We start from the raw sequence: 25,679 nt of genomic DNA, 5'->3' as shown, positions 1-25,679 counted from the left end.
GTACAGGACACCCCCGCAATCGTCACTGGAACATGGCAAAAGCCGCCAACCTGGGTCCAGCCCACAGCGATGGCCGCACCAGGTGGGGGTGGCGGTGGAGTGGGGATGTCGTTCTCCCAGGCCCGTGTACTCCCGCCTACACGGGCCCATGGGCGTTTCCCTGAACCGCTGCAAGCTTGGGGCACTGCCTGATGAGGTGTCCGACTTGTCCACATCCCCAGCAGCTCTGCGGTCGGCGGTGTGGGCCAGCCCGAGGGGAAGGCGACTGCAGCGAAGCCGCCTGCACCAAACTGCACAGGCCCGCTGGCGTCTCCGTCTGTTCCACAGGTGCTGACACAGCCCTCACCACGTGTGCGTCATCAGCGCCCCCAGAGGATCCCGCAAGCATCTCCCTCTCCAACGCTAGCTCTAGGGCTGCACTGAGTGTGGCCGGACGAGCAAGCTGAGTTTGCATACGGAGCTCTTTAGGGCTCAGGGCCTGCAGGAACTGGTCCCGAGCTAACTCCGCCTGCACTGATGGTGGCATGCTGTCATACGCCCTCCGGCAAAGGCACTCGACTTCATGGGCCAAAATGCGGAGGGGCTCACCTGGCAATCTGCGTCTGTTGTGGAACTCCGACCTCAGCAGCACTGGTTGGTTATACTGCCCGAAGCGCCTCTGAAGTGCTCCGACCAGAGCATTATAATCTCCCCTCTGCTCCCCGGTTAGCAGCAGCAGGCATGCAGCTGCATCCTCACACAGGCACAAAGCCAACTGGAGAGCTTTATGTTCCTCAGACCAGCCAGCTGCAACAGCTAACAGCTCGAACTGTGCGATAAACACTTCCCATGGCGTCTTGCCGCTGAACTTAGGCATTTTTATATTCGCTGCAGCTTGCTGGGCGCCGCCATGTTTGTTTACATCACGTGACGGCGCGCCAAGCGAGGTCGACTCCTTCCCGCCGGAATCGCGGCCGCTGTGCAAACAGTTCCCGAGCCTAATCAAACCTGGAGAAAATCCAGCCTCGGCAGACAGCCGCAGCGCCGTTTCCCTCACTCCATGGGCGGGCGAGCGCGGACGAACCTCCCTCTCCTCCGTCTCCTTCTTAATCTTGCCCGGCAACATCCTCGTCTCGTAACGGCAAGCGTCGCCAGCAACAGGGTGTCGGGCGTTCTGGGGTTCTTTTTTCTTCCTTCACTTCTGACACCAATGTAACGTTCTCAAGAACCAGACGGTTGGGTCTCAGTTTGTCCGTTTATTCGGCACAAGCAAGCGGGTTGCTAACTCAGGGGAGAGCGCCCTCGTGCTACACCTCTCTTCAGCCTGGCACCCACACAACACAGAACCCAGGTCCCCCCTCCCCTTCCTCCACACCACCCTCCCTACTTCCTGCAGCACAACCAAACATGAATCTTAAAAGAACAACAACAGTGTGCAAAGATAACCAACATGTACAATAACACTTAACCATCGTTACAGTACATTCACGTTGTTGTAAAAAGCATGATAATATATTAAGTAATCCAAAGTATTCAGAATACGTTACTGTCATTGAGTAACGTAACGGAATACGTTACAGAATACATTTTGGGGCATATATTCTGTAATCTGTAATGGAATACATTTTAAATGTAACCTTCCCAACACTGGCCACCGCACAGCAATGTGTGACCAGCATGCAGAGGAGGCGCCAGGCTGTTGTGGGCATTTAGTGGTTCTTCCACATGTTACTGAGGCCCCTCTTTATTAAATGAGTAAGCTGTTAAACTGCCACTCTGTTTCATCAGCTTTCAATCATCCAGACATCCAATAAATGACACCAAACAAGCATCTACATCAGAATAAGTTGTTTGGCATTGACAGAGAAGATTTTGCAAGTTTTTCATGGGTACAACTCATCGACTCAACTCTGTTGCTCAACCCACAAATGCATTTTCCTTACAAATGTGATAACATGTAAAGGGCAATTGTGTCGGGCAGGGCCTGCGGTACCGTGCAGGGAAGGCGGACGCACCTGTACGGCATCTGCAATCACGCCCCGTCGACTTAAATATTGTACTGTCTCCTGTGGTTGGGGTTGTTGTGGTAATGTTGAGCAGCGGGAGAGCTGCAGCACTGTGTGCATTGTGAACAGCAACCGTGTGTGCTAATAAAGAATGCTGCAAAGCATGTTGATGTCACCGGGTCTGCTGTGGTCATTCACAGCAATAAATAGGCTTTCCAACAGTAAAAGATTGATTACCAAGAAGCGTTCTTACAACAAAGGAATAATCGACCAAACACAAATTTTCTTTCTTTTTGTGTACATTTCCTTTGATTTAAGAAGAAAGAAAAGACATTTGTAAGGCACTCCCAGTATGCTGAATGAAACTGCACTTTAAAATGATTGAGACAGGCTTGAACAGTGGCATTTTACCTGACTCTCAGCATTTTTCCTCCTCTCTCAAACTAAACAAATACAACACCATTAATCTATGGTGAGTCATGCCTGTTTCAGCCAGTGCAGGCAGTGGCTCGGGATCATGGCAGGTACTCTTTAAAAACAACACGGTTATGCTTGACGGTGATGATTTTGGGGAGTGTGTCGCGCCACCTTTTTCAGCATTAGCTGTCAAAATAAAAGTAGTGATTCTATAAAGAAAATGGACAAAATAACAAAACAACCGACATAACACTGGCGGAACCTGAAAGTAGAAATGTAGACAGCCATTGAGTATAAAAGATTTTTTTTAATCCTTTAATCTACTTGTGGGCAGGGAATATTCTCCTACTCCTACTTCATGTTTAAATCAGACTATGTTAGAATGCATTGTCACCAAATTTTCACAGCTCATCTCTGAGAAATGTGGAAACATTCAGTCATGTTGTTGTCTGCAGCAAAGGTCTAAAAATTCAAAGTGCTTGACTGAAGCTCATAAATAAAATTAACAGATACACCCCCCCCCCCCCCCCCCCCCCCCCCCCCCATACTCATCTAGGCACAGCAGAAAATGAATCTGCAGAGTTTATTGTTAAATGGATGTTCTAGTGAGCAGGATGTGAGTGAGGATTTAGTGCACCTTGAGGGAGTCCCTCTTTCCAAACTGAAAATGTGCTTCTGAGATCTCATCTCATATTAATTTGTCATGGAGAAGGTAGTCATACTGTTGCTCCACGCCGCCCTCTGGCTAACTCCTCGGTATTCGTCATCTTTCGGAGCTGTGAGCCTTTCGACGTCTTCAATCTCCAAGTGCTTGTTTCGCAATTTAACTTAGCTTGTTTTCCTCGGCCCTCCCTGCACCTCTTTGTCCCCCTCTCCCTCTCGATCTTCTCGTGTCCATCAGCTGTGACCTTACAACAATTACGCATCCTCCAGTGGGACAATTAAAACCGAGCTACCTTCCCGAGTGGAGAGGGGGAGAAAAAAAGCGGAGGAAATAATGATGCCGGATTCATTCGTGCAGTCGCCTGCCTTCTTTGAACTAGCAGTTCTTGAAGTTGAGAAGGCGACTGTTTTAGCAGCTCTGCCTGTGTTCCAGTGCCACTGCTATTCAAGGACACGCTGCCCTTCAGCAGCATTGTCCAACAAAATAAAAGCCGTCTGTTCTCTATTCAGCACCGGAAAATTCACTCATGTTGACGTGCCTGTCCTCTTTCAACCCTGCCCCTCCTCTGCTTTGACAGGTGCAAGTGCAATCTTCACGCCAACAGCTGCGTGTATGACAAAGAGAAGTTGAGCTGTGAGTGTGAACACAACACCACTGGGCCCGACTGCGGCCGCTGTAAGAGGAACTACCAGGGGCGAGCGTGGAGTGCTGGCTCATACCTGCCCATACCCAAGGGCACCGCAAATATCTGTGAGTACACGCACACTCGAACACAAGCACACCTCTGACGTGTTGGCTAATTAAAAAGATGGATGACATGGCAGTGTAGGACTTTCAGGAGGTCTTATAGATCTCAACAAAATAATGGAAAATTTGTTGAATTAGTTTTTTAAAAAAATGCATCTACAGCGACAAGTGATAAAAGTCCAGTCCTAATTATCAGTATCCTGTGTGTCCTTTTAGAGAGTTCAGACGGTCGTTGCATTCAGAGATGCTGAGCTGTGGCGTTTCAAAGCAAAGTGAAGCAATTAACAGCATGCAAAAAAGATGTGTGTATGATTAGTGATGTTATGTTGAAGCAAATGTTTCCAGACCAGAGTGCAGTCTAGTTAAAAGACCACAGTGTAAATAGGATGTTGTTCTCTCTTCTACAGCTCTGTATTCTAGAAAATGTCCTTTTCTCGACCACTCTAATTAGAGTGAAGTGAAAGAACCTGCACTACGTCCTCTGGAAGCTCGTTATACGCTGATGCAGCCTGTGCAAAAAAAGAATCATTTTTCTCCCTTTTTTTAGAGAAACGTGGGTAGCACTTTAGCAAACTAGTGTAAGTCCCCTGTAATTAACACTTGAAATTACAATGTAATTTTAGTTACCTACAGATATTTAAAGCTAGGTACATTAGAACAAGGGAATAATAAGTCAGGTTTTTACAGGAAACAAAGAAATAATTATACTGTAGGTAAATATAAGTAGTGTGTAACTTTAGGTATTTTACAGGAAAGGAGTATTTAAGTATTTAAGTATTTATTTATTTATTGTCATTGTCAAGAACAATGAAATTGCGTTTGGGGCTTCCATACAACCCAAAAAAAAGAAGAAAATAATAAATACCCCTTAAAACCCAAGTGTACATATTTAACCCAGTGTGACTCCAATGCAATAAGACAATCCTTAGCAATAATGTTCGTAGAAATTCAGACAAAGACCTGAGAAACATGACAAAATACAACAATGCAACCCATTCAATATTATTGTACTGTGAGATATGATATCAGATATGATAGTTATCTATTTAAGAAAGAGGGGGGGGGGCAGGAGGGGGAAGAGAATAAAGATATGATGCACCAATGCAGACCAGTTCATTGCTATTAAGAAGTTGGATATGGTTATTGTCCGTGAGAGGGGGGCAGAGAGTTCAGGAGCCTCACAGCCTGTGGATACAGGCTGTTGGCCAGTCTGGATGTTCTGGCCTGTATAGACCTGTACCTTCTCCCTGAGGGCAGCAGATGGAAAAGGTGGCGCGCAGGGTGATGTTGGTCCCGCAGGATACTGTGCACCCTCCTCAGACAGCGAGTGGGGAAGATATTACTGATCTCTGGCAGACTTGTTCCAATAATTCTGCCAGCTTCACAGGAGACACAAATAATACTGTTTAACTACTGCTTAAGTAAATTGAAGTACTGTGTAGTTTCTTGGTAATTTTGCAGAGAAACAAACAGTATTTCTCCAGCTTATATTGCAAGCACACTCAACACTTAACAAGTATGTTTTTTGAATATGTATACATCTTTATATAATATTCATTATGCATGATGGTGCTCTATTATTTAACTTGTATTTTACCACATAAATGTGATAAGGGCCGTTTTCCCTTACTAACTTACAAGAAAAAGAAAGCAACAACAAACAGACTTTGCAGGACTGTGTGATCTTTAAATGATGGAGTCAACTTTGTTGTCTTTTATCATCACTGTCCAAGCATAACTTTGAAAAGCAGTGTTGAGGGAAGTATTGTCTGCTTTCCTGTAAAATACCTGGAAGTTTAAGCAAAGTTAAGTCACTCCAAACAAATTATGCAGCACTTAAAATTACTTATAGAGTAATTTGTGTCTCCTTTTTTGTAAAAAACAAAAACAAAAACAAAACAAAACAAAAAAACAACCCCCCCAAAAAACTTGAAGTTCCAGTACTTAAAACTACTCATGCACTACCTAAAATTACTAATAAAATATTAACAGTGCAATTATTTCTTATTATCTCCTTATTCTAGTGTGCCTACCTTTAACTATCCACGCGTAAATTAATTACAATGTAATTTCCAATAAAATACATTGAAATTTCATGTAATTACAGCACTCTTAGTCGTGGGCCATATTATTAAGTACTACTGGACAATATTAGTGGAATTTATTTAAAGGATGTTAAATCTTCTATGTTGTTCCAAAAGAGGATCACAGGTTTAACTGTGGTATCATCTGGTATCTGTGAACCTTTCTTAACCTGTCCACAGGTGACAGCCCTTTGACACTTGGATTAGTTTAGTAGCTCTTGTGTAAACTCGTTTTCTATCACTTTTTTTGCTTTAATTTAAGAACGAAACTAAACTAGCAACCAGCCCAGGGCGGTAAGTAAAAAACCTGTCACTTTCAGAGACACTTAAATCACCTTTCTTCAATATTCCCAACGCTCAGTTTGATATTTGACCATGTCTGCTTGCACTCAATCGCTACCATGTGATTGGCTAATTAGAGATTTACTGTCAGGTAAACAGGTGTACCTAAGAAACTAAATGCACCTGCTCGCTGATGAAATTCTACGTGGCGCATTGTCAACAATAAAGGTACTGATGAGGTTTTGCATCGCCTCTGTAGATGTCAGACTTACGGGCCTGTAGTTTTCCCGTTAACAGTGTGTGCCCTTTTTCATACTTCTTTCCATCCTTCAGGCAAAATTGATTTTTCTTGATTATATAAATCTGTGGGAGGTTCAGCAACCACATGATTATTTTGCTTAAAATTCTAAACTGCATTACAACTTTATTAGTTATAAACTTTTATTTCTACTAAACAGGAATTTCGAGAAGTTGCAATAGAACAGGCTGCTTACAAAGTTATGTAACGTTAGGCTAAATACAAACCAACACACACGTGTGCTCCTTTACTTTTTCATGCTTTTGAAAAATTACATCTTGGCTGCATTGTGTTGTTCAGTCCTGCTCAAAAGATGCAAGGAGTTCATAGTGGTCAGTAGGACCGCATTAGTTTGGCCCTTTAACCAGGACTGTAGGGCCCAGTTGGACCTGACAGCACAGCTCCTGGGATCACTCAGGCATACAGACCTCTTCACCATTGTAAGGTAGGAATTTTTGGAGATTGGATGAGGAGCTTAGTCATTCATGGGGAGCTCAGAGTAAAGCCGCTGCTGCTCTGCATTAAAAGTAGCCAATGGGGTAGCCACTGGCTACTTTTAATGCGTCTCGCTAGGGATGCCTCCTGGGCGTCTCAAAGGTGAGATGTTTTGAGCAGACTGAGGATACGCTGGAGAGACTGTGACTCTCAAACGGGTTGGGAAAACCTCGCTATCCACCGGAAGCGCTGGAGGCGTTGGTCAGGGGGACGAAGGTTGGGGCGGCTCTCTGCGATTTTGAAATGCGCATTTAGCAGAAGGCTTCTCTACTTTTGATCCCGAGGTGTTTTCGGAAACACAAAGGAATGTCACAATTAAAAAGTAGAATGCTAACAAATGTCGCCAATGGGGAAATTGTGCATCCAGACTGCATAATCTCATATTGTTATATTTTGAAGTGGGCTCGAGCTTTCCACTAATAAACAACACGGATTACAGTTAATAAATAATGTTGTTAAGCTGCAGCTGCGATGCTAATGTAGAACAGAGGCAATTACTCCTGCTCGAGCTGAAGTATGTGGGCCAACCTCCTTTTGTCTAATGCGTTGGCATGACGTCACATCACATCTTCTTCTCACAGAGCCTGAAGAACATTTGCTGGTGTGGACCCATGTTTTATATCTGACTTAATGCAAGGACAACAAGGAATTCTTTGTTTTACACTTTTGAATACTTTTTGTTTTGCTTTTCAAATGCAGTTTTGTGGATGAACCAACTAGTGAACTGACATCAAACCTCGGCAGTTGGTAAAAAACCACAGTGCAGACAAGGGAACAAAATAACAATGAGGAGTGAAAATTAGTCCTGGGTTCACCAGGTGGCCAGAGTCATGACTTCATTTGAAAGCTCTCCTTGCTGTGTAAGGTGATGAAATGAAAATGCTTTGTTCTCAGCTTGCTCCCGCTGCCCCCCAGCAGCCAAATGATCATCATCACCTTCATCACATTAATCATAATTAATTGATTTTAAAAATGTGAGTTTAAGAAAGTTTGTTGAATCTCACTTGCAGCCCTGAGCAAACCTCAGGGAAAGAAGTATACAACTGCATGAAGGCAAATGTTTGTAATATTGGAATTTACAGTAAAACTTCCCTTGCCAAGAAGGAGAAATACAGCAGTCTATGAGCTTGAGAAATATGGAATATATTATCATTTCATGGCCTCTTTCCCCCCAGACTTTTACTGCTCGCTGTTTATTTTGTTCCTAAACTGAAAGGCAGGAATGTGTGTTCTTCCTGGGGTACACACACAATATGGGAAGTACTCTGTTCATACAGCAGTTTAGTGTCATTGAAATGAGGGGCTGGGAGATGATCCGGGTACTGCGTCTCACCTTTAGACTTTCTGCTGTTAGCAGACTTCAGTGTGTAAATAGGCGATGGATCTGTAAGTGTATTTAACAAAACAATTAGCACAAAAACAGTGAGTATCAACTGCCCCTCGTGAACACAGGCTCCAGAGCAGCCACTACTACTCCCTTACATCATTTCCAGAAAGAGTGATGAGCAGCAGGGCTATAACTTTGAGTGCCGTGGCATTAATATGAAAGCCCAACTTTTATTCCACCCTGTCTCCTTATTGCATCCGCTGTGATTTCTGCCTTTCTCTGCGGCGCTCGAGGGCTCCCGGCCGCCGGCCACTGATGACTTATTCTACCTCCCAGAGGATCCACGTTATGAGACTTAGGGAGGGTTAGTGAAATGCCCATTCCCAGAGCCCAGATTGACAGCACATTATTAAAAAAGGTGACACTCACACACACACAGGTGATCATCCAGGCCTGCATGCACACAAACATACACACATTCATAACTACACAAGGACACACTCACGCACACATGCTCCCTTTGCCCTGCAAGTGATGAAAAACAGTCCGAGTATAAAGTGCGTTATTATACTTTGTCTTGGAGGAAGAAAAATCCATAATGTAATAACGCTGTGAAAAATCTATAGGAATGCAAGGTTATCCCTCCTGAATAGAAAAGAAAATGCTCAAGGCTGACAGAAAAATGCACCTTGTGCTGTTTTGTAATTTTCAAGCCCATTCAACACCAATTCCAAAAGTCTCCTTCCCTCTCAATGTTTTCCCCCAAACCCAGCGAGCATATGGCAGCTCTGCAGAGACAAATTTGTCAAAGATGAAAATTTAATTAAGATTTAATTTCTTTTTACTATGCCCATCAAGTAGTCTGATGCGATAAGGAGCTCGATGAATCATCATTCAGAGAGGGTGTGGAGTCTGGGTGTGGGGAGGGGTGCAGTGTGTGTGTGGGTGGTGGGGTTGGGGGGTCGTTGATATGTCGTCTTACAATGGCTCTGTGTTGAGAGCGCAGAAGAAGAGCGGGATTTAGAAAGTGATGAAAAAAGGAATGGCAAGGATAGAAGGAGGGGAAGTGGGCATCGCTCTCTGTCACAGCTAACTCAGCCTTCTGGGGTGGCTCTGTCTTTCTCGCTCTTTTCATCTGCGTCTCTCACCCCCTCAGCCCCTCACACACACCCACCCACCCAGCCACCCCACCCATGCTTCTCTCATCCTCACTCATTCTTGCTTCCTTCCTCTGTGGAGACAGAAGGAGAGAGATCAGTTGGAGAATTAACCATGGCAGTTCATTTCACTGTAGGGCTGAGGACACTGAGGGAAATAGAAGCTGGCGGTGGAGGGGGCAGAAAACTGGTGGCCTCTGAAAAGTTGAATTCAGATTGTAAAAATATATCCTCTGTGTTATATTAAACCCAGAATCTGTGTATGCACTTCAAATGGATGACTTGATTTAGAGAACCCATGTTTCTCTGTGCAGTTTGTGTGCTAAAGAAATGAGTTAGTTCAAGTACTGCATGTGTATGATGTCAGTATGCAAAGATCCATTCATTCAATTTCAATTCGGTTCAATAAAAAAAATGATACAGCGCCAAATCACAACAACAGTTGCCTCAGAGCGCTTTATATTGTAAGGTAGAGCCTACAATAATACATACAGAGAAAAACCCAACAATCACATGACCCCCCTATGAGGAAGCACTTTGGCAACAGTGGGAAGGAAAAGCTCTCTTTAAACAGGAAGAAACCTCCGGCAGAACCAGGATCAGGAAGGGACGGGGCCATCTGCCAAGACTGGCTGGGGTTTGAGAAGGAAGACAGGATAAACACATGCTGTGGAAGAGAGCGTGTGATTCAGTGCAGAGGTCTATTAACACATAGTGAGTGAGAAAGGTGACTGAAAAGGAAAAACTCAATGCATCATGGCAATCGCCCAGCAGCCTACACCTATTGCAGCATAACTAAGGGAGGATTCAGGGTCACCTGATCCAGCCCTAACTATATGCTTTAGTGCATGTGAGAGCGAAGTGCTCTCATGGGGTGATATGGTTCTATGCTCATGAAGCATCATCTTCTTCAAAACTCTTCACATTTTGTTGTCACTTTACAGACTGGATCTCTTGATTTAGAGAACGTATGATACAGAGTATGTACAATATTGGGAAACAGTGAGAAAGTACATGCATCTAAGATAAACTTGAGAAGTCAAAAATACAAGTTTTTCGAATTTTTTTTGAAAGAAACACATAAACCTGATAACTTCTTTTCACACATGGAATACAGATGGATAGAATTATTAGCCTCCCTGATGTTAATAGTAAACTGTGTATCCTGTTTGCTGGATAGCAGCCTGCAGTCATTGTTGCAGACTTCGGTAAGTCTCACACACGTCTCCTGAGCAACCTCAGCCCTTTCTTCTCTGGCAAATCTCTTAATCTCCCTCAGATTTGATGGTCTTCTGGCTTGGATCTTGGCCTACAGTTCACCCCAAAGATTTTCATTGTGATTCAAGTCAGGGTTTTGGGAGGCCAGTCAATAATGTTTGCTTTGGTCTTCTGAAGGTAGTACTTTGCCAGGACCGATCTATGTTTTGGGTCGCTGTCGCATTGGAAGTGATGAGACAGAACCATTTTGCTGTTGAGTGCTTGAGGTTTCCTTTCAAAATCTTTACATATTCTTTTTTGTAATTTCTTCGGTCTTGATGATTCCCAGTTCCAGATATACTGAAGCATCCCCACAGCAAAATACTCCCACCACCATGCTTCACTGTGGGTATGTTGTTCTTTGGGTTGTATGCCTCTCCCTTCTTTCTCCAAACGGTTTCATCTCAGTATGCATAATCTGTCTGCAGGTTGTCATTAGCTTGCTTGAGTCTGGCTTGAAGGCAACTTTTCTGCAGAGGTGAAGTTTTTCTTGGTCTGCAACCTCGCAGTTCATTCCCGTGCAGGGTCCCAGTGACTGTCTTCTTTGAGACTACAATTCCCAACTTTAGTTATTGGCATAATGCTTTCTCAGTGACAGTGTCAGCTCAAACCCCTGCTTAAGTTTTTGTACTGTATGTAAATGGGAAGATAACCCTCAGTTTTACCAGCTTCAAGCATTACAAAGTTAAAACACATGTTTTCACAGCACTGGTTTGTGCTATCGGTCTACAAAAAGATCTGTTTTCAGTAGGCTAATAACATCGAACCTGGTCAATTTTTTTTATTATTCTGTTATTGTGTGCGAATTTTATGATATGATTTATGATCTCTAAAGGAAATTGGCATGTTTAGAACTTCTATGTTGAAAATACCTTGCTCTGTTTAAAAAATACTTTCAGGGTTTCAGGGTCATCTGTAGGTAACATTCCTGACTTCATCAGTCTGTTAAAGTGGCAGCAGTCTGTTATTCTGATGTAACTCACTTTTCAGTTAATGCTCCTCAGCACTTCATTCAGACGCACCCACAGCAGTGATGGAGAGATCCATGGTGCACATGTGACTTTTACCATATGTGTAAAGCACTTCTTGCACGTCAGCTTTAGCGAAGTGTAATCGCACTTTTGAACATTTAGTTCACTCTACCGATGTCGCTAAGAGCACGGCTTCTCTGTGTGCAAGTGTGCTGCACGGTGAGAAAGACAGCTGTCCCCACCCATCACACATAGGCACAAAGTGGGAGAGAAGGAGCGATCTCATTTGCAAAAATGCATAATTGAGCAATTTCTTCAGTACATCCGTCCCTTTCGGTGAGCTAAGCAACTCACAAAGACACATGAGAGAAATGTGCAGTAGTCACCTTCTGTCTACCCTAATGGGGCTGGGTGCACTCTGCATGCTGTAGGTCCAACCTAGTAAGACTGCTTGTTGACCTGACTTTTTAAAAGTAACTAACATGAAGCTCACATATCCATATATGTGGTTAGATTAAAACAAAGCTGTGCATGTGTGAAAAGAAAGTTAAGAGAAACTGAGTTAATATGTTTAGTGATCAATATTTTCTTCTCAGTAGCTAAACTAACACCTAAACACTCATTTATACTCCAAATCAGTTCAATTCATTTTTATTTATATAGCGCCAAATTTTCTATTCTAAGTTAAAGCCCCAACAGTAACACGACCCTCTATGAGCAAGCACATGGTGAATGTGGGAAGGAAAAACTCCCTTTTAACAGGAAGGAAGTTCTGGCAGCTGTGAGTTTTGTATTTGTCTCCTTATATTGTTTGTGTCTGTATCTGTAAAAAAATATTTTCTGCTCTCTTGGTCAGGTCACGCTTGGAAAAAGAGATGTTTTAATCTCAGTTTTAACTTGGAGAGAAACAACATACGAGCTGGGATAGGCTGCAGTGCTGACCTGTTTTAGGATATTACTAAACCACTTTTAAAAATAAAAGCATACATCCTTAGCTGCTACATGTTCAGCAGTGAATGAGCTGTTGCAGACAGCATGGGGAAGTAGAACAATAGGAAGCGGGTAGTCTGTGAAGTCGCACAAACAAATATGAATTTCCTTAAGATTTAAAATAAGACCAGCTTTGTACTTGTGCGTCACTACTCACACTGCCTTCAAATCCATTTCAAATTGCTTTCATATCTCCTTACAGTATATGCACTCATGCATGTATAGGTGTATTCTGTCTTCATCGAATGCAGATGGAAGAAACGATGAACATCACCAGTGAAAGACAAGCTGGTGGGACAGGAAAGAGAAAGGCTTTTGAAGGTTGTGACCAGTGTCAGCACGGGGATGTAAGCAGTGAAGTTATGAGGGGAGCATGGCTCTGCTGCACTGTGACAGCCTTGTAAAAGTTCAGTCATTGAGTTTGATGATAGCTGTTATGGCAGCCATAATAACATATCCTACCAGTCACCTGTAGCTATTACCTTTTTATGACGATCACACTGTTGCACGGCACACATGTATGCTTTGGTTTATCGAGGGGCCGGCGTGCAGGTTTTTCATCGTGTGATGTGTTTGACTGACACTGCTAATTGAAAGTCTTTGGTGCGAGTGTCTAGACATTTTAATGGCCGTATTAAGGAGGAAATGATAGATAGTTTTTCTTCTTTTCTTTTAAACTTTTGCAACTTCCTTGCACTCAGAGAATGTCATTTTCATCCAACGACGCCTAACGTTCAGATTAATTAAGTCCCGATTTGTTCATTCTGCATCTTGATAAAATGAATAGATTGGCTTATCAGAGAAGGATTAAGAGGCACTTGTTCAGATTTAGCTAAAGCCAGCCTCGGAGTTTATGGATCCCCTTTGATCAAAGCAGTGAAAGGCGCGAACATGCAGTGGATTTCTCCAGCAGGATTCATTCCCCACCCCCAGCTGGAAGAGAAGATCCACCCCCAACCCTCAGCATCCCACTCACGCAGAACACCTTGCCTCTCCCACGTTCCACATTAGCATGATGAGAAGCGCTGTGATATCTGGAGCCGGCAGTGACAATATCAAGTATTATTTCATTGGACTTACACATAGCATGTTAATTTTTTCCTTGTGTGGTTTTTCTATAATGAGTGCCAACTTGAGGGAGCTGATCATAGGAATGTGAACAAACACACACACGCGCACACACATATTTAGGTTGCCTGATCAATCTTCCTCCTTTTGTGAGATTTATGTGTTTCAGCAGCAAGACCAAATCCCTCAGGAACTGATGGTGCCACCGTGGAATAAAGCTCACTCTTTCTTACAATTACTGTACTTGGGCAGATTTGGGCAGATATAAACACCCGTCTTAAAAAATGGTTCTTTTGCAAAAAGCATTAAAATGAATCCTGTGTGATGTTTTACCAACTGCAGTAGTAAGACTTTGCTTTACTAACCAATCCACACAGTACATTTGTTAAAGATATCATTTAAAGAAAATTAGCGCTTAGTGTTTTCTTCTTTTGTTTAGCTTCGTGGCTCGATAAAAAGGAAGGTCTGTCATTTCCTTTTGAATTTAAGTGAGGTCCAATAAATGTTTTAAATGTGGGTTTTTCATCATCTCTGAGCTCTACTGTGATTTCAATTAGTGTCATATGTTTATGCATCTACACACATTCATTCAGGAGCTTTGCTCTCATGTATAACACCCACTCATTTGAATTTTCATTTTACCCCCATTCTCCTTCTTTGTTCTCTATAAAACTTATTGGCTGTTGTTTTGCATCCTGTCATTCTGCTTCTCCTGCTGCCCATCTTCCCCGCTACCTTTTTCTCTCCTCCTTCTTCTTCTTGCCTCTGCCTGTGCTCGCTCCATCTCTTTCTTTTGTTTCATGCTCACTCTGTCTTTCTCCCTCTCTTTCTTTTTCTCCCCCACAACACCCCCAACCACCCCAGAGACCAAGCTTGTTTACTCTGTCTTTTCCACATCTCGGCTCTGTGCAGCTGTGACGGTAATCTTTCTTTCAAATATTTGTTTCTTCCATCTCCAGATTTCCCCCCCTCCTTCTCACTTTTCGTGCTGCCACTGATGCACACCTCGTTCCATCCCTGAAATCTTAACTGTGCTTTGTCCATCTTGGCTCTTGGGGACTTCAAGGCTTTAAGACGTAGCAGGGAAGCCGAGCAAGACGTAATTTTGCTCCTGAAGAATTCAATCAGCTTGCATGCTGTATGCTTGTGTTTTGGCAGTCTTTCCGCTGCTAACCAGTTAGCAATGCCTGTCACCACCACTGAGCTCTATATAGCCAAAGAGCTCTAGATGATGATGGATTGCTATAAAACGATGGCAGCCTCGGAAAGTAATTACCAACTTTGCCTGCGGTGGAAATTCAGCTGATAAGCGCCTTTCCAGGGAAGTCCAGGTATTGCCAAAGCAAACAGGTGAGACACATTGAAGGTCAGAACAGAAGTGATACAGACAGAAACAACACAGCGACACGCACGGTCATACACGCGCAAGCACACACCAGCTGAGCCCCATGCTAACGAACGCTCTTGACAGTAAAATCTAGAAAGCATGCAGAAATTTTCCTAAGATGAGTGCCCTTTCTGCACATGTGCAGACACACTGAATAAATGACAGACGAGCCAGTTCAGTGATGCAACAGAATGCATGCCAAAGATTTAAAGGCTGAATATCCATGGGAGAACATTTTATTATGGGTTTCTGATAATCCATTAGTGAGATCTTGGATGCTTGACAGCATAGCTGGAAACCATCCGATAGAGTAAACATCAAGCAATGAGACTTCTAACCACACTGTGAAGTGAGATTTGTTGCAAATCGGTTGATGCCCCACATGAGTCGGCCTGCACTGTATTGTAATGCACCGATCTGCACATGCGTCATATGTGCTGACCCCAAATGTGCGGTGAATCACACGGCCCGAGGAGATCATGTTCACCAGCCTAGCAGCTCAGAACTGCGATCTCTGCGCAACACATAAAAATCAATGGAGTCAACAAATGCGGCTCCTAATGCTCTTCCTGTGCGATAAGACAAAATTAGATTGGAGCCAGTGGCCCATAATGGCGAGGCCGGGCAGGTGAAGGGGAATTGGAAACGATGGCGGTTAAAAATCATTTCAGTGACCTGACTTCAGATCCATGGATCTGCTAGGACCCCACAGGCTGTGCCTAAAGCACTGAATAATTGTAATGACGGGCCACTGGTGTCTGAGATTATGACCTGAGAGAAAAAGTTCTATGGCCTTGAGCCCAGTGAAGTGGCAAAGTGTAATTTGTCAAATGAGTGATCACTGTGAACCACGTCTTTGTACGAAACATGATTTATACAGTTTTTATAGATACATTTAACCTGAGGATGGGTGGAGGACAGACCACGCTGCATAATGAACACATGGCTTTTAGACCGCTGTGATCTGTTTGGCATTTGTGTAGCTGGTACAGTGGAGCTCATAGTGAATATTTTCTCTGTTATGAAGAATATCTCTACTTAAATTGTAAACTTTCTGTGGTGCACTCTAATGAAAGTCTGTACAGTAATAACAAGACCTAGTGATCTCTCTCTCTCTCTCTCTCACACACACACACACACACACACACACACACACACACACACACACACACACACACACACACACACACACACACACACACACCAGCTCTGCTTCTTTATTTATATCCTTTTCCATTAAACATAGTGGGTCCCCCTGCTAATCTTTCACACTAGATGCAGATAACGTTTGTGTATTATTGCTCTGTCAGCTACTTAACCAGCCCCCCCCCCCCCCCCCTTTTTTTTTTTTTTTTACAGTTCAGTTAAGGACCTAAAATTCTTCGTGAATATCCGGTTTCATTACATGCACATTTATTTCACAGGGGCAGTGGATTTTAATGGATATCTCTATGTACAAAAAAATATGATAACTTCATTGTGATGCTCTCTGTTCATGCACTGCACATTAGGTATCATGAACATATGTGCAGCATATCTGTTGCTCTCTGTGGCTTTGATTAGCGATCAACCAGGACCTGTGTGAAAAGAAGACTAATGAAGCACTGCCTCTGGCATGCCCGTCTCCCAACAATTTTTTCATACTTGTTGGCCTGTATTTAGGAAAAACAAAAACAAAAACAAAAAAAACTATTTTTTTCTGTTGCACTGTGTTTTGTGAGGTGGCAGCTTTCATTTGCAAATGATTATATCCAGCCCAACTTCCCAAATCCGAGTGTGACAATGAAAATGACTGGGATCCTGATGGTTTCTGCCTCATCCTTCCTGTCTCAGGGTTAGCATCTGTCCACCCCCTTGAGGTCTGACACCCATTACACTCTGTCTCCATGTGTCAGCATAGACTTTTGTACTTCACGGTTATCAAGCAGGTCATAGCTTTGGCTCCTAAATACAACCGGCAGGCAGAGATCAGAGGAAGAGTGATTGAATGACAGCAGTTTGATCAAAGTGCACGAACACAAACACACACACTCGGGAAACCCTCGTTTCCCCTGAGTACTTGGAGATATTTCGTGACGGCTCCATTAGATGAAAGACCCCACCAAAAATCCTGCACATGTGCCTTCTCAGCTTCTTCAGCAGCAGGTGTGATAGCGAGTGAATGATAGGAGAGATGTGAGCTGGAGGGAGAGTGAGATCTCTTCTTATTTCATTTCTGTTTCTACTGTTTAGAAGAAGTATGGGTACTCTTGCACAGCATGCTTCTCTTTTCATGGCGAGCAGGTTGTTTGTTTTGGTGGGTAGACTGCCTTAATGAGGGCAGGGGGTAGAGCGAATGGGAGGGAGGGCCTCGCCTTAAAGGGATGATTAGAAAAAGTAGAGTTGAGAGCAAATTCCTCTGAAGACAAACGCTGACCAAAAATACACAGCCGGTGCATTCACGTGCCTTTGAGGAATACCGATGCAAACTGAGAAACGTGGCAGAGTCCTCGGCACTTTGTCTGACATCATCTTTGCTTCGTGCTGTCTGATGCGGCCACAAATGTGCGTCACTCGGTCCTGAGGTCCTAATTAAAACCCAAACCAAGATGATAGCGGCTGGTTCGGTGGAAGAAGCCTGTGAACGTCTTAGCGTGCTCAGATCCACAGCCAGCCAGTGTCCTGGTGTGGGAGAGATCTGGTCACCGTGGGCATGAGACAGACTGTATTATCTGCTCAGCGGCCGCCTGGCTCAAGAGATTGCACGGCGGAGGGATGGGCGGTTAGGCAACAGGATAAGATATGTCCTCCTTTGGTGTCAGAGACTGAGTTGATGCCATTTGATATTTGCGTGTGTTGGAATACGTGCTGACAACTTAATTCTCATGAAAACAGGCACTGTTCACTAATCACAAAAGTATCCCATGACTGTCATGAGCCTGACATGAGTTTTCCAGTGATTTTTGTGACATTTAGGGGTGTGCACCTTTAGCTGTGGGAGAGGGCAGCAGTGACCTTATCTGACACTGCCAACAGCAGAAGACATCAAAAGACAAATAACAGAGGAAAACCACGAGACACCAAGCAGACGTAAGGATAAACGGGTACGGGCAATGCCGTTAAATCACGGTGCACACTGCTGGCATTGCTTTAGATGTCGTGGTTTCAGGGGTAGAGTTCAGCAGCATGAATCACGGATGTTGCTGCTGGAAGTCAGTCCCCCGTGAGGACGGATGGCAAAAGTAACTTTTTCTAATGTCTGTGTTATGTGCCTTAATATTCATTGTTGTTTTCTCTTCCTCTCTTGCAGGTATTCCTAGTAACATTGGTCCAGTTAGTAAGTAAACAGTTACAAGTAAACAATATGACTGCTTGATGCTTTGCTTTGCCTACTGTCCCACTCTTCACCGTACACCCCTAAACCCATTGCCAGGTGTTCATTTCTGATTCCAATCTTATGAAAAATCACTCAGCAATTGTCGACTAACCTTTTTTTTTTGGTTAGGGGGAGGGATAAGCCATAGCTGGGGGCTATATTGTCATAATGTGGGCATATTAATTTACTTTATCCTGATTCAACTCGACCAGATAATACTTGCCTGGCTCTGCATGGCAAATGTCATTTGTTTTTTTTCCCCCCTCCTTCTCTCCCATGCATTATAAATAAATGGCATCTAGACTTTATTAAAGTGCCAAGACCTCTCTGACAGTGTAATGTCACAGGAGGTCATTTTAATATAAGCCGCAAGCGCCTCGGCTGGTATTATCTTCGTCAAACAGTAGCCCCTCAGGAGGAGGAGGAGGAGGAAGAGAGGTGCCATGTCTCAAGTTACCGCTGCCTGGAAGGCTGTGTGATGCAGGAAACATAGGACTGTATTGAACAAGTCAAAGTGCATTCACAGCCTGGCTCAGTTCGCCTTAATCTTTTTTCTTTTTTTTCCCCATCGCCCTGTTCTTCATGAGTATCCTCTATTCCCGGGGCAGTGGATCGATTAATAAATTGCTTCCTCCTGATGAAGTTACCTGTTAAATTAAGATCAACAGCATTTTTCAATATTTCCAATTATTTGTGAGCTCTTTTTAAGCTCAGTAGTAAATTGTTTTCATTTAATATCCAATTGTGTGCTCAAGCCAACCCAAGGTTCCCCAAAGGACACATGCATGCTTGTCTTGTTTTTATCATTTAAAGGCTAAGACGACTTCTGGGCAAGTTTCCTAAAACGTGCTGCGAGCGACGTAGGGATTGTTCCCGGGTGGTTATTAATCAGGCTTTAGTGTGGTAGCTTACTCAGTAAGTGAACACTTGTTATAAAGTCTGATGCTATGACGTCATGAGTCAGAAATGGACATGTGGCCAAGACGACCAATTTCACCCCCCCCCTAACCCAACTACAGTCTTCCACTGCTTGCCTCCGAATTGTGCTTCGTCTTCATGCACGGCATTATTAGTGCTTAGTGTGTGTGGGCATGCTCTTCATACATGCTGTGTACACGTACATATTCACTGCTGCACATCCATCCTCTCCGTCCCTTCCAAAATGCCAGGCCAGACCATGTCCAACGGCTGTCCTCAAATCCTTTACAGGGCGGGTGTGCATGCTGATAAGTGCGTGTGTGTGTACGTGTGTGTGTTTTGGGGAGGGAGGATGGGCGATGTAGAAAGGACACTCTGAAAAACCAAAGTCTTCGTTTCTCATCCAGATTGGCCCACGGGGATTTAGATTTCTCACGAGTGGCTGTCTTGTTGCAGCAGCCTTCCACAGAACCAACAAAACACAAAAAAATGAAACATGCTGACTGTCTTATTTTTTAAGCACACTGAAGAGGATGAGGCCATTTTCAGCGCAAACACAAACCAACGTTAAGTCGCATTATTAATAAAGTAAGAACAGGCTAAGGGGGGAAAAGGTTATGATGTCCTTGAGGTTTGTTTTTTTAAGGATTGGAAACAAAGCTACTGTTTGGGGGAGAAAAAACAAAGCCCTGCACTTTTTATGTTGTTTTTTGAAGGTAATTGAATTCCTTATTGACTTTCCTCAATTCTATTTCAAGTTTATTAAGCCAGGCAGAATTGCCTAATGCAGACCATTAAAGTGAAATTAATATTTTAAAAAACAATTCTGGCTCTGCAAGATTGCATTTCATTATAAGTATGGCATTGATTAAAATCCGTCACCACTCATTTCACTCCTGAATATTCCCCATAACAAAATAATTAATGGAACCTAGATGTGCATTACATCCCGTCAGTTGCCAACACAGAAACCCTGTTTCCAAAAGAATGCAAGTTTGGGAAATGTGTAAAATGAAAATAAAATTATTGTTATGATTTGAAACTGTATTTCACTGAAAGTGGTACAAAGACAATACATTGAGACTTTCTGCAGCTGTATTACCTTCACGAAATGAGCAAAACCTTCTCTAAAGAAAAAAAAATGCCAGCATTGTTGCTTAAGAACCTATATGTATTGTTTAACATTTATAGCATTACTTTATAAATTTGCAAAGTACCCAGTGTACACCAAAGCAGCCATTTACCAGCATGAAGGCTGGATTTTGGACTGTGCACAGATAACATTAAATGCCTGACCTCAGCTCATCTTAAATGAGCTCAGGTTCAGAAAAGGGCAGTTTTCTTTACTTCTTGTTGTCTTCTCCTTTAGCGTGGCTCTTTTGTATTTGCAGCTTTGAACTGTGTTTGCTGAGTGTTCCTGAGCTCATGCAGTGATTTCCAGAACCAAATGTGCCGTTCGAAGGCCCAAGAAGATCGCAGCCTTGTTCATTATGTAAAGAGATGTCTCAATATTCTCTGAATCTACTGATGATATTATGTACCGTGTATTATTAAATCCCTTTCAAATTTAGCACAGAGAATCGTTGTTGAACTGTTTGCACACCCAGTAATACACAGAGGAGCAGACGCCTCTCCATCGCTACCTCTGAGAGGCTTTCTTGCTCTTTTTGATAATCGGTCGTGTTACTGACCTTATGCTAATATAACCAATTAGTTAGGAGATGTTTCAACAGTTGTTTAATATTTTTGTCTTACTTTGTTTTATTTTTGATGCTACACAGGTTCCAGGCTTTTGTTTACTCAGCCTTCTTTACTTGATGCTGGCAGCAAATTTAAAATGATCAAACCTGGATTTTTTTTTAATGTCTTTGTGCCGTTTTCAGGTAAACGATTTGACAAGGATTGTGCTTTATGTTGAAACACATTTCACACAGCACCACAACTTTTTTTGGAAACAGGTTGTGATTAAATATCATCATACTTTAGCAATTAGATCAGCTGTTCGACAGATCTAGACAGTGCAGCGTTCTCACCTTTTTTCCCCTCCAAATGTTCCTGGCAGAGCCTTTTTTTTGCAGCTGTTTTGACCAAACGGTTTCACTGCTAAGTGATTATCACACGAACAAAGTATTTCAAAGTAGATTTCAAAAAAGAGCTTTTTTTTAAAAGCTCTTTATTTGTTAATATCTCATTTTCAAACAGCATTTCATTCTGTGACTCGTGTGACTCAGACCCAGCGGAGACGTCAAAGTCGTCACCGATGCCAGAATCCCCACGAAGAATCAAATTCTTCTTTTGTTCGAGCAGTTTTGAAATCAGCACTGAGGGTATTTAAAGCGACTGTCACTCTGTAAAGACATACAAACCTCAAAACTAATGTTTTATTGAAATCCAGCCCACTTACAAAAAAAAAGAAAAAAGATTCGAAACCATTATTTCACAAGGGAAAAAAGTCATTATTTAAAAGATTGCACTTGGTGAACAGCAGTCATATTCTCTATTCACACATAGTTAGAGTAAGTGGCTTCTTGCCAAGACACCGCTGGATGTTAATTACCCAAGATTGCATGATTCATGGAGTCAATAGCGAAAGGACAGAAAGATCAAGTGAAGAGATGAAGGGGCACGATGAGGAAACTTATCCGTATTCCTCCCTTTGCTTGAGTCCTCTCCATTTCCAACCGCAAAGTATTTCCCTGACACGGAAATACTGACTTGTATGTAATTATGAGGTTATGCTACCCACAGCAGTCCGTCATTCCAAGTCCCAACACCTGCCATTATTTATTCATTGTTATTCCTCCACCAGAAATACACTGTAATTAGATATTGATTACTCAGTCAATGTGATGAATTAAACAAAATGCCCCCTAACGTCTTCATTTGCTATACATAGAGTCCCTTGCATAAATCATGAGCTAAATACTAAGTTTAACTGAGTTTGGGTTTTTTTCTTGATCTTTTGTCTTCAGTTTTTTTTCCCACTCATCATTGCCATTGCCATAAACATACAGTTGCACAGCAAGGTAATGGACGTCACACAAATTACATACAACGTCTCTCCGACGTCCTTTTAATGGCTCTTTGGATGCATTCTCTGCCCGTCCATGTCAGCCCTGCCCCATCGTGCTGTTTCCTGATTTACAGATCTGAGTCATGCTGGACATGTTCATATCTCCAGTTGTCTGTGTCCACTACCACATAGTCTCCCCTCTTTAGATGATCTGTAAAGTGCATCCCACGAGGACACATCATTAACTCCTGATTTCTCTCAATTGCACGCAGTTCGGCCGAATGTGTCATCCCTAGGTGTCGCTAACCGAAAAGAAGGTAGGCATCTAAGATTATGCAACAATTATGTTTTTGTTTTGCAGATTCATTTACTTCAGGTGTTTGTATAGTTGTCAAAAATGACTCTTTGGTAGCCCAAACTATCCTTCCCTTTTTCCTGGCTTCTTGAAAAGCCCAAAAACATTATAAGTCAGCCTGTCGCACCCTGGAGGCTCAAGAGGTTGCTGCAGCTCTGATTTATACATTAACACTGTTTCAGTTAGGTGCTCAGCTCTCAGCACCGTGTTAGCTCATTAGATAGAAAAGCAGGAGAGGTTTCACTTTTGTCTTTTTTTGAAAGTGTTGGGCTCAACTTAGCTTAATCCATCATGTAGATGCCGTGTTCAGCCACCTCACAACTAGCGCACAACCGCTCAGCTCTGTGTTTCCATGACTGCAGCCAAGCGCTCACAATGTATGTGGCAAGGGCTTATGTCACCTGGTACAATGGCAGAGGCCGGGCCCATTATTTCCTTTTCCCCACTGTTTGCTTTATAGCCGTAAAAGAATGGAGGGATTGATGTGTTCACTGCTAGCCAGTTTCCTTACCCACGCAGCTGTGCACAAATTTATAGTGTGAAAATTCTTGGCTGGCCTCCACCGAGGTGGAGAGTAGTTTGTCAGGGTATAGTTTCTGTCTGGGGAAACATACACAGACAGTTTTGAATTATACTAAGCACTTGTTAATGAAATGAAGCGTAAAAGAGGGTCCATAATATTTGAATTGTTGAATCGAAGGCATTTGTAACAGATGCTGCTACACGCAGCCAGCTTCACTTGGCAATGTCACTCCTTATTTCTCAACGCCATCATTCATCTTTATTGCGTATGTTTCCTTTCTTTTCTTTTTTTTTATTGTTATATTTTTATTAGGCGTGATGCTTGGTATCCTTAATTCTCTGGCATTACATGTGTTATGTTGAATTGCAATATCATGGGTTTTTTTTGTTTGTTTGTTTGTTTGTTTCTTTTAATTTGTCTAGTAGCTCCTCAAGTTGCATTGTCCACTGCCCCTTCTGTCCACGTTGCAAACAGCAAGCGAGGTAGGAGCTCTGGAATTCCCACATTGTCCCCACCCAATCCCAGATGACACCCAAAGCCTTCTTCCTGTATGAACTGATGTTTCTGCTAACCTGTGAGCTACCCCCCCCCCCCCCGCCAACCCTCCCCAACCCTTGTGACACTACCCCAGTGCTAGAGCACTCTGTATCCGTATCTCCAGCTCAGAGCTAGACTGATGGCTTTCACTGGACGACTCATTCATCTATGGAATCGTATTCTAAACACTATAAAAGTCCCTTGGAATCATTTCTTTTTTCACTGAAAATAAAGTGGGTGTTTGAGGCTACAACTATTTTGGGGGGGAACATGTACCTGAGACTTTTTATTCCCTGTGCGCGCCGTGCATGATTTATAACCTTAGCCTATTTCTAGAAAGGAGAGATTATTTGTCTTCTGAGAGTATGCCTGCAAGAGGGAGGCATCTAACGTAGAGGACCTTAGCTTACATTTGGATAAGACTTGCTGATTTAGGTGAAAGGTAGTGTGAACTGGACTTGCTGTACCTTCGTTTCCGAGACGTGCCGAGTTTATTAGTGTCTGGACAGAGAGAACTGACCTCAATACAGATTCTTAATAAACAAAATCCCTTGGACAAAAGCCTCCTGCACTAACCACTTTATCGTGGAGCTGTGAGTGGGCATTCTGTCCAAGCAGCTGCCAGTGTGGCTTAAGGGTCACATCTGTCTGTGCTGTGACACATGGTGTCAGTGGTCACTCGGAGTGACGGGCTGATCCTCACTGGAACAGAGCTGGGGCCGGACACGCCCCATCCTGCAAGCCTTAGGGCAGGACTGCCAGTGAGTATCATGGATTGTAGCAGCTTCGACTCAATATAGCTTTATCTAATTAAGCATGACTGCATAGTAGGCAATGTCACTTTCCCACCCAGCTGCAATTCACCACACACTCACTTGCCTCGCTGATTGCTTGTTGAAAACTCAGTTGGGTCGGACTAAAAAACAACTAAAGAAATGTTTGTTGGATGAATTAAGGGTTTTAAAGATAAGTAATACATCAGTCATTGCAAAGGGTTTTAAAAGAAAACACAAAGGTTTCATCTCATCCTCTCTTCAGACCAGATAACCGCTGACATTAAGACTTACACAAAAACCTCTAAATTCCCTCACACGCCATTCTCAGCGGCTGAGACATCCATTTCATTCATGGTTTGACCTGCCTCATGCTGCGCGGTGCTCCTGATGTGATCGTGTCTCTGTGCTGTCATTTCAGAGCCTTTGTCGCCTCGTGCTGTGGTGTGCTTGAAGTGATGTGACCTCTCTACTAACGCCGTGGTGTTTTATGTGAAACTTCTGTTTTTTTCTAACTCTGGCCATGCCCATGCGAGACTAATCACGACCAACCTTACCTGTCATTCCCCCCAACATCTTCTCCTCAAACCATCTCCATTTTTAACCTCGCATGCCACGGAGCCTCCATCAGACTTGCTAACCCCACCGCCGTAGCACTCGCTGCAAAAGCAACAATTCCAACGCTCTCGCCCGCGTCTCTTTCTCCTTCTTTTCTCTCCTCCTCCCCTCTCCTCACTTCACACTTGCTCTCTCTTTGCAAGACTGCGAATGCTTCGGCCACTCCAACCGATGCAGCTATATCGAGCTGCTAAACACCGTCATTTGCGTGAGCTGTAAGCACAACACTAGGGGCCAGCACTGCCAGCTATGCAAGCTGGGCTACTACCGCAATGCCTCAGCAGAACTGGACGATGAAAATGTGTGCATAGGTCAGTCCCCCATCCGGGCCCCTTCACCACCACCACGCTTTCACACTCTCTTCACCTCACCTCCTGTCTCTGACTCCTCATTAGAGAAATTGTCAGTTTCATCCCCAACACGTCATCACTCATACACTCTCCTGTTTCCATGTCCAG

The 25,679-nt window shown here is 43.3% G+C and overlaps 1 protein-coding gene across 7 annotated transcripts in view; it reads left to right on the top strand.

The window, feature by feature from the left end:
• The window catches only part of ntng1a (netrin g1a), a 125,463-nt gene that overhangs the window by 86,369 nt on the left and 13,415 nt on the right, over window positions 1–25,679 (top strand). For 2 of the 7 annotated variants that reach the window (XM_082547004.1, XM_082547003.1), the window contains exons 4-6: window positions 3,644–3,816; window positions 18,419–18,445; window positions 25,365–25,532. In XM_082547004.1, the coding sequence (XP_082403130.1) occupies window positions 3,644–3,816; window positions 18,419–18,445; window positions 25,365–25,532 (368 nt within the window). Of the gene's footprint in view, window positions 1–3,643; window positions 3,817–18,418; window positions 18,446–22,687; window positions 22,733–23,715; window positions 23,776–25,364; window positions 25,533–25,679 lie in introns of all 7 variants that reach the window. The other 5 variants (XM_082547006.1, XM_082547005.1, XM_082547007.1 and 2 more) reach the window with 5 other exon arrangements.

Source organism: Aulonocara stuartgranti, assembly GCF_965226115.1.
Source record: "Aulonocara stuartgranti genome assembly, chromosome: 9".
Classification (NCBI taxonomy): domain Eukaryota; kingdom Metazoa; phylum Chordata; class Actinopteri; order Cichliformes; family Cichlidae; genus Aulonocara; species Aulonocara stuartgranti.
This window is presented reverse-complemented; position numbering and strand designations above follow the sequence as displayed.